Source organism: Sarcophilus harrisii, chromosome 3, assembly GCF_902635505.1.
Source record: "Sarcophilus harrisii chromosome 3, mSarHar1.11, whole genome shotgun sequence".
Taxonomy (NCBI): Eukaryota; Metazoa; Chordata; class Mammalia; order Dasyuromorphia; family Dasyuridae; genus Sarcophilus; species Sarcophilus harrisii.
This window is the reverse complement of record NC_045428.1, coordinates 594,003,502-594,012,954: the sequence shown is the minus strand read 5'-3', so window position 1 is coordinate 594,012,954 and position 9,453 is coordinate 594,003,502. Positions and strand designations below refer to the sequence as shown.

At 38.2% G+C, this 9,453-nt stretch overlaps 1 protein-coding gene across 1 annotated transcript in view; it reads left to right on the top strand.

The window, feature by feature from the left end:
• LOC100927775 (carcinoembryonic antigen-related cell adhesion molecule 5-like) overlaps positions 1 to 8,727 on the top strand; it is a 22,701-nt gene extending 13,974 nt beyond the window's left edge. Inside the window, 5 exon segments of the mRNA XM_031961664.1 lie at positions 3,687 to 3,880; positions 4,493 to 4,541; positions 6,143 to 6,204; positions 7,454 to 7,507; positions 7,710 to 8,727. Coding sequence (XP_031817524.1) covers positions 3,687 to 3,880; positions 4,493 to 4,541; positions 6,143 to 6,204; positions 7,454 to 7,507; positions 7,710 to 7,731 — 381 coding nt within the window. The 3' untranslated portion in view covers positions 7,732 to 8,727.
• The last annotated feature ends 726 nt before the right edge of the window (positions 8,728 to 9,453 follow it).

Below are 9,453 nucleotides of genomic sequence, written 5' to 3'. Positions count from 1 at the left end.
ATGGAGATAGGAATACTAAATATACAAACCAGAGAGAAAATGAATCCAAAATATTAACAAGCAAAGCTGCAAATGAAATATATAATTTGAACTCAAGATAAACTAGCCTTCCTGGAAAAAATGAAGAATAGGTTTGTTTTTGTTTTTAAGTTTAAGATTGTTTTATAAATCCCATTCATATAGAACTTTAAAGTTCACAAAGGACTTTACAATTAATACCTCATTTTAAACATAAAAACTTCATAACAATCCTAGGAGATCAATGCTCTTGTTTGTTTGTTTTTTTTTTCCTGAGGCAATTGGAGTTAAGTGACTTGCCCAGGATCACACACCTAGGAAGTGTCAAGAGTCTGAGGCCACATTTGAATTCAGATCCTCCTGACTCCAGGGCTGGTGCTTTATCCACTGTGCCACCTAACTGCCCTAAGATCAGTGCTCTTATTAATAACATTTTACAAATGAAAAAACTGAGGCAAGCAGACGTTAAGGAACTTGTCTAGGGACACACACAGAGAAGTCAATAAGACTGGATTTGGATGGAGGCCTTCCTGACTCCAAGTCAAGCATGGTATTCTTCCTACCTATAGAGGAAAGACTTAAAAGGAAAATTAACAACTTAGTATAAGAGGCTCAAAAGTTACCCAAATAAAAGACTTCTTGCAAGTTAGAATGAACCCAACCAGAAATTAATAAAGCTATGATCCAATAAAAGATCTTAAAACAAAATTGAAATATTGAAAATATAGAAGAAAACATAAGGCACCTCAATGCAAAAAAAAAAAAAAAAAAAAAATTGGCCTGGAATATAGACTATAGAGAAATCAGAAAGAATCCCAGGTTTCAAGAAATCATGAAAGAAAACTATCCAGAAGCACGAGAAGCAAAAGGTAAAGTAAAAATAGTAAAAATTCTGCTCCAGAAAAAAATCCTAAATAAATTCCTAGCCAAAATCCAGAGCTTTTAGACCAAAGGAAAAAAATCCAAAATAAAATTTTCAAGTACTGAGGAATCACCAAATGTAACTACCACCATTATAAAGGTGTACCAATGTTGGAATATGAGATTCCAAAAGGCAAAAATATAATCCTACTAGCAAGAATGATATACTCCCCAAAACTGAGTATAATTATATGGGGAAGGAATAGACTTTTAATGAAATGGAAGACTTCCAAACATCATCCCTCTCTCTCTCTCTCTCTCTCTCTCTCTCTCTCTCTCTCCCTCTTCTTCTCTCTCTCTTTCTCTCTCTCTCTCTCTCTCTCTCTTCTCTCTCTCTCCTCTTTCTCTCCCTTTCTCTCTTTCTCTCTCTCTCTCCTCTTCTCTCTCTCTCTCTCTCTTTCTCTCTCTCTCTCTTTCTCTCTCTCTCATCACACACACACACACACAAACACACACAAGCAAAGAGAGAAAAATATTTAGAAAGCAAGATAAAGGAAAAGATACAATTAATGGTTATAACTCTAAATGTAAATTAGATTAACTCACATAAAAGAAAAACTGAGCAGGGTGGATTAGAAAGAATGATGAGAAGCAATATATTGTCTATAAGGAATAAACTTAAAATACAAAGATTCACAAAGGTAAAATAAAGGGCTGGAGCAAAATCTGTCACATTTCAGCTGAACAAAAAAAATTTTAAATGTGCAGGGAAGCTGTATTATATGGAAAAGTTCAATGGGCAACAAGATATTGCATCAACAATGACTATACATCAAGAAATACAATATCTAAACAACTAAAGGAAAAAGTAAACAAATTCTGGAAGTACAAAAATACAATAGACAAATATGAACAAAAGAAAAGAAAATTCGGAATTTGAGTGGAATATTATTAAATTGGAAGTGATAGATCTCTTGTAATTATTGTATAGAAATAGAAATGATAGATACCTTGTAATTATTGTATAGGAATAGAAAAGAGCATGCACATTTCTCTGCTGTGTGTAACACTTTTATAAAAACTGACCATGCATCAGGGCATACAATCTTCATAAACAAATGCTAAAAAGAAAACACAACTTATACTGGTCACAGTGCAACAAAAATTATTTGCAATAAGGGACATTGAAGAAAAATAAAAAACAAATGAAGAAATAATTCTAAAGAATTGGTGAGCCAAAGATGGTTTTGAAATTTCTCTTCTTGTCCAGAATAAGTGATCTCATTTCCATGAGAATCCCTCAGCCCATCCTATAGAACATAATAATCAGTAACAATACATAGTGCACTTGGCATACAAAAATCAAGGATGTGGATTGGAAGAATGACTGGAAGCAGGAAGACCCCCTAAGGAAGCTATTGAAAAAATTCAGATGGGAATTGATGAGAGCTTGAGTTTGGTCAGAGTAGTGAGGAGAAAGGGAAAGGTAAATTTACTGATGTTCAGAGAAGGGATGGAACTCCAAGATCTCACAGCTAGCAAGTGACAGGGTCAGAATTCTAATTCTCCAGAATTGAAACTTAGAACCCTTTCTGCCCAAGCTCACCACCTTTTGGGAATACATATGAGAGACTGTAATTTGAAGGTTTTCAAATTAGAAAGGTGACAAAATAAGAATAGTATTTAAGGAACTCTAGATTTGGACAGTGTATTCATACCTTCAGAATGAATTGGAGAGATGAGAGAATTGAGGCAGAAACACTGGTCAGAAAACTATTACTAGTCTCAGTAGTTCAGTGATTCAAGACAGTTCCAATAGCCGGTGGATAGAAAATATCACCCCTCCAGTGGGAGAAATATGGAGATTGAATGTGAATCGAAGCATACTATTTTCACTTTTTTTTTTTTGCTTTTTCTTTCTCATATTTTTTGCTTTTGTTCAATTTTTATTTCACAACATGACAAATATGGAAATATGTTTAAAATCATTGTATATGTATAAACTATAAGAGATTGTTTGCTATCTTGGGAGAGGTGAGATAAGGAAAGAGAAAAATAGGAACTCAACATCTTTCTAAAATGAATGTTGAAAACTATCTTTATACATAATTGGAAAAATAAAATACTATTGAGGAAAAACAAACAAATGAAGAAAGTGTACCTTGAGCAAAGTTACACAAAATATTAGTAGAGATTTGAAGTCTCATGAATCCTGGTCCAATCAATCAATAAGCACTTTTAAATTCTTATTATGTAACAGGCACCATAAAAATGGATTTTTCTCCTGCCCTCTTAGACTTTCTGTGAAATAAGGAAAAAAAACTAATAGGAGGATTCAAGAGAAAAAGAGCAATTAAAAACACTTCTCATTTGCATATTTTCAATAGAAGAAATCACTTTTCTTCTGCTTTAAAAAAAAACTATTTCTATAAGTAGAAGCTGAGAGGAGGGAGTAGATGTGAGAGATATTCTCCAAGTGAGAACAACGCAAATAACTTTACCATTAGGGAAACTGTCACAACAAATTGATTAGATGAGAGGTGTGCAGGAGAGAAAAGGTCCCACTGTGAAACTGGATGACTGGGAGGAGGGTGGGGCATCCACTGAAATCGTGGGCACAATATGGAAAGAAAATCATGAATTCAGAGATTTTCTATGCAGAGTGTAATGAGCTTGTCTAATATTCAGATTCATCAATTGTCTGTCAGACACCTGACAAAGGGAACCTGCCAAAGGGTCGTTCGAGTTCTGAACAACGGCCAAGTCTGCTTCATCAATCAAGCCTTTAAGAATAAACACATCACCAGACACTGTGCAAAGTGCTAGGTACTTCATGTTGGAGCCCCTCAAAACACTTTTTTTCTGTCCAAAACAGAAAAGTCTTTGAAGTGAGTAATGGCTCCTCACTCTCTGGAGGGGCCATCACTGGCATTGTGTTTGGAATCCTAATTGGAGCTACTCTCTTTGGGGTCTTCATCTATTTCTACTTCTTCAGGGACAGGTAGGTAAAAAAATAATGCTTCCTCTGGCTGTCCTCCTTCCTAGTCTGTCTCTCTGAATGGGGAGAAGTACCAGCATGGTCTTCTACACCCTGTACCCTCTTTTGAACTTGATCTTTCTCTCTTTTTCCCAAATTTTGACTTTTCAGTATTAATTCCCTTGGGTGGTCTTCTCCTCTAGGATTTATCCTATTCCATCCCTCATACTGGAATGCCTCTTGGAAAGAGTTATTCACTTCCCCATTGGGGTGGAGACTAGACCTCATTTTTCTTGGATCCTCAACAGAGATTGATTTCCAAGAAGGTAAAGAGGGAAAGAATGGAAGGTGCTGCAGAGAGAAAAGAGATGGGTTATTATTCCCAACCTAATGAGAAACAAAGCAAAGAAAAAGTCCACTGAGGCAGAGCCAATCTGCAAGAGTCAGATGAGCAGAGATAAATACTACCTATAGGTAAAGAAACTAACAATGAGCATATTGTATTAAGGGACAATACAATTAAGGGACTGTATCCAAAGTCAAGCCTTGATGCTGCTCCAATGGTCCCTTCTAGCTCAGGGAAATCTTTACTTTGCTTGCTAATGACAGTCCCTGTTCTTTCTGTTCTTTCTGAAGGGCCATCAAATACCAGGTTCAGAGAAGAACCATTCAGCACGCAAACATGGTAAGTGAAAGCATAAAAAGAAAGCAGCACCTAATGAGGGCTTTGGGAGATATGGCTTCAACCATAATCTCCTTTCTTTATTTCAAGGAACCTGTGAGCTGTCCTAATGAGGATCACTCTCCTTGCTTTTCTCTGACTATGAAGCCTCATACAATTCAGTTCTGCAAATACTTCTCCCTTCAATTCACCTTAAGAGTATTTGTTAAGTTGTACATTGACTAGATAGTATCAAATCCCTGATATTTAGAGGATTTAGAGTTAAATTGCATTTATGCAGGGTTTAAGGATGGTGACTCTCAACACTTTCTACTCCCTTTTCTACTTACTCTGCTCACCCTCTGACTTGGCACTCAATCAAAAATTCCAATGTCACAATTTTTTCATGTATAGAAATAGGGTTGGAGTAGGTAGCCTCCACACACCCTTCCACCTCAATATCTCCAAATCATTGCTCAAATGCAAATTAGTGCTAAGTTTGAGAATCACTATGTGTTGTTTCTGTTCTCACCTAGGGCTGCCATGGCCAAAGAACTAAACTCTAAAGTCTCTCATACTTAGGGAGAGAAGCCCTTCTTAAAAAAAAAAAAAAAAAAAAAAAAAAAAAACTTTCCAAAGCTGCCATCCTGTGACTTCTGGTCACCTCCTTTCCTTGATGAGTCAACTGAGTCAAGCATTAGATCAAGATGCCATATTCCTTGCCCTTGTCGAACTTATATTTTCCTGGAACTCTTTATTCTTTCCATCAAGACAGATTCAGAAATGAGTGGAGATGATGATAGACCCATCTAGAGTCATATTCTAGAAGGTCAGCTCTCCGAACCAAAGACTTTGAAATCTTAACAAATCTGAGTGTGCACATCCCATCTTTAAAATCTTAGAACCACAGAACCTCAGAACCAAAGATGAAAGAGATCCAAGAATTTCTTTCCTGGGCATCTTATCAGGTTGACTTGGCTTGTCTCCATTCTCAACACTGACAAGCAGCCCATTGTCTTAGAATTCTGTTAGTCATTGAAATTTTAAAAGACTTGACCAGGTTCTCAAGGTAGTTTGCGTCAGAGTCCAGACCTAAAATCTGCTTCCTCTGACTTTCTTTTTATTCATTCATTCATTCATTCATTCACTTGCCTGGAAGTTTCTCCTAATATTATCTTAACCTCCTGGTTTTGTGGCTTCCATTGAGTGCCAGCTAATATCACACTTTTCACAACAAGTCTTTACTGAAATTCCCCTTCATTCTAGTGCCTTTCCTCTGTTGATGATTTCTCCAATTTCTCTGATCTATACCTTGTTTGTCCACAGTTTGTAAGTTGTCTCATCCTTTAGACAATAATCTCCACGAGGGGTGGGACTGTTTTCTGCTTTTCTTTGTTTGCTCATCCTTAGTACAGGACATGCTACATGGTGGGCACTAAATGGATGCTTATTGACTGATTCTCTGTGAAGGAGAAGGGAGGGAGAAGGAATCCTTCTGTATCCTCTTCATCTATTTGCTGGGGAGGGGGGAAGAGAGAGAGGTGGGAAAGAGGAAGAGTCAATCCCTCATGGAATTCAGGCTCAGGATTCGCCAAGGAAATCTGTCTGAATTTCTCTCCCTCCAGGTGAGGACATCACCCTATATGAAAACAATATTTGCCTACAAGGTTCACTTCTGCCTGCACAGGTAGGGATAGAGGAACTCTTTCAAACATTTCCAACACTTTGGGGTATCTGTCAAGGAATGGGACGGGCCCCTTCATGCAGATCTGCAGATTTTTCCCGGCCCTGAGACTTAGGATTTTAATGGGCCTAAGAGATTTTAGGATCATTAGAGCACCATGATTAGCTATTGAGTTTCTGAAGGAAGGTAAAAAAGACTAACTATTTCATAACATTGTGAAGAGATCTTCTTGGGGACCAGTCTGAGAAGGGAAACTTTTGGAGGAAAAGTAGTGGTAAATGGAACCTGATAACTCTTTGGAGGCATGACATGTGGGGAAAAGATTTAATTTACCTTCCTCATCCTACAGGGCAAAATAGGGAGAAAGGAATGGAATCTGTAGAGGTTAATTGAGCATTGATGTCTGGAAATCTTCCCAGAAATGAGATGCAAGTGTTCTTTCTTCAAGACTTCCATTTCTTCCCTCCAACAAGACAATACTCCAGTTCAAGGTGTCACCAACCTTTGAGTATTATGTTCCAAGCTCCCTATTGCCAGGAAAATTGCCCCTTATTTGTGTATTTCATTCCAGTTGCTGATTTCATTGACGTGGCTTGCTCCCATTCTCAACACTGACAAGCAGCCCATTGTCTTGGAATTCTGTTTGTCACTGAAATTTTAAGGGACTTGACCAGGTTCTCAAGGCTATTTTGTGTCAGAGTCCAGACCTGAAATCTTCTTCCTCTGACTTTCTTTCTTATTCATTCATTCATCTGTTTATTCATTCACTCATTCATTCATTCATGTGCTGAGGCAATTGGGATTAAGTGACTTGCCCAGGGTCACACAGCTAGGAAGTGTTAAGTAGCTGAGGCCACATTTGAACTCAGGTCCTCCCAACTTTAATGCTGGTACTCTATCCACTGTGCCATTTAAATGCCACTCCTCTGACTTTCAGTCCAAGTATTTACTCACTAATGGTGTGCCTGGGACATGGTGTTCTACTCCACACTAAGAATCTTCAAGAAAAACTGGGTGACCACTTGCCACATAAGTTATAGAAGACATTGATGTTGAACTCTGGGTCAGACTAGATGGCTTCTGGGGTCCCTTCTAACTCAGGGAATTCATGACTAAGAAATTTCTATGACCTTTCTGATGTGACATGTAACAACATGCTATAAAATTCCTTCTAGATCAAGCATTCTCAATCCTAAATTCCTTTCCAACTCTGACTTTGAAGCTTTCATCAGCTATTCTTTCCCTTCCCTAGGACCTGGGCTCCTCTCCTGCTTTTCCTGAAGTCCCACTTGAGAGTTCCTATCAGGTATGTACTTACAAAAGGACCAGACTCAGTCAAGGATCAAGAGAAAGGTCAAAATGCTGGTTGAGGATAAAGGTCTTGCTGCTGAAACAGGGAACAGGAATAGGTCCAGAATGGAGGGAAGTGAAGTCATGGTTGGGAAGGAAGCTTCTTAGTCAAAACCTCTATTCTGGGATACCAGCAATATTTCTTTCTCTATCCCCAGACACTGGACATCACCAGAGTAGATGTTTATGACAAGATTTATCCCTGGAAGCCTAAAGCTTAAGGAAGTGGGGAAAGTCCCAAGGCAAGTTGTGACAACCCTTCTGTTTCCATTCATGAAGGAGGGTTCAGAGGTATCTCTCAAGAGAAAAAGCTGAGATCTTGGGATCAATAGGGAAAACTTACCAGGAAAGAGAGAAAAGGATGGGTTTTCAGAGAGGAAAGGCTCCCATGAACCCAGGGAACCCCCAGACATCCCAGAAAGGATCAAGAAGAATGAAAGATGCCAGAGTTTGAATGTGCCTGAGCTGGTCAGAAGACAAGATGCGACATGCTCTGTTGCTCTCTAAGTGCTTTAGTATTGAATGTCTTCATATTTTCCTGTCTTCTTTATCTACCTAAAAATCCTTTTGGAAACTTCCACACTTATTCCTACTAAACTTGGGAGTCAATGATCCATCATATTTCCCTGGTCTAAAATGCTGAGATTCTCAGAGTCAAAGAGTCCATGGTCTTATGCTCTGAGGTTCCATGGAATCAGGAAATTCTGCCACTCAACAACATGACCTCAAAGTTGGATCACCAGAGGCAGAAGTGGTTGATGGTTGTGTAAATCCCTACAGAGTATGAAGAAATCCAGCCAAAGAAGAATAATGGCAATTGCAGAGAGTATGGATGCTCATGGCTGAAAGAAATGGGCAGTATTGAGTTCTAATGATAGTGACTCCTAGAGCCCAATAGTGAACTCTACTTATGGAGAATTTTCCAACAGGAAAAAAAGGATATCCATAGTCAGAATCTGGGTGGCACCCTGTAATGTCTGGGCTAGCTTTCTGGGGGTCCTCAGGATGGGCCTTAGTCTCAGTAAGATAGTCACCATGGGGATGGTCAGGAATAGACTCTATCTCCTTCATAGTCTGTTCTCTCTGACTGACTGACTGTGTCCCCAGTTCTCTCTGCCCTTAAATGCCCTATTATAATTACATCATTACAGCATACTAAATATGTGTGAACTAGAGAACCATTACATCACCATATTAAGTACTAAATATATGTAAACTAGAGAACCATTATCTCATCAATTCCACTGAGTTAACACCTTGTTGTAAGTATCCTTGTTTCAAGTATACTTCTCCAGAATTCCATTCCTCTACAGCACCCTTATCTAGAGTAATCCTCCACATAGGCCTCTCACTACCATTTTATTTACATTTTATTGTACCCACTCCTTTCAGGGAAACTATTTATGGAAAAATGCACCCCAAATTTTGGGGGTTTGAGGGGATATTTTGTAACACTAGTTCTTACTATTCTTTCTCAGTAAATAATTGTGTTCTCAATAATTATCTTTCTCTTGGATTGTTAATGGAAGAAATCTTTCTTCCATGATCAAGTGAGGCTATAGGATCAGATTATCTCTGTTATAGTGGTTGCTTAGTTAAATCAGAAACTTCATAAGCCCATGGACCGTAGCACTTCAGGCCTTTTTATCCTCCACTATCTCTCATAATCTTCCATGGCACTATCCATCCTCTGTCATTCTCCCTTTTTTCCTTCAATATTGCCCAAGATCAGGATTTTTTCCAGTGAGTTTTGTCTTCTCAATCTATGTTCAAAGCATTTAAGCTTTAGCTTTAGTATTTGATATTCTAGTAAATAGAATTTATTTGATTTAGTATAAACAGCTTTGACCCCTTTGCTGTCCAACAATACTCAAAAGTCTTCTCTAGCACCACAATTCAAAA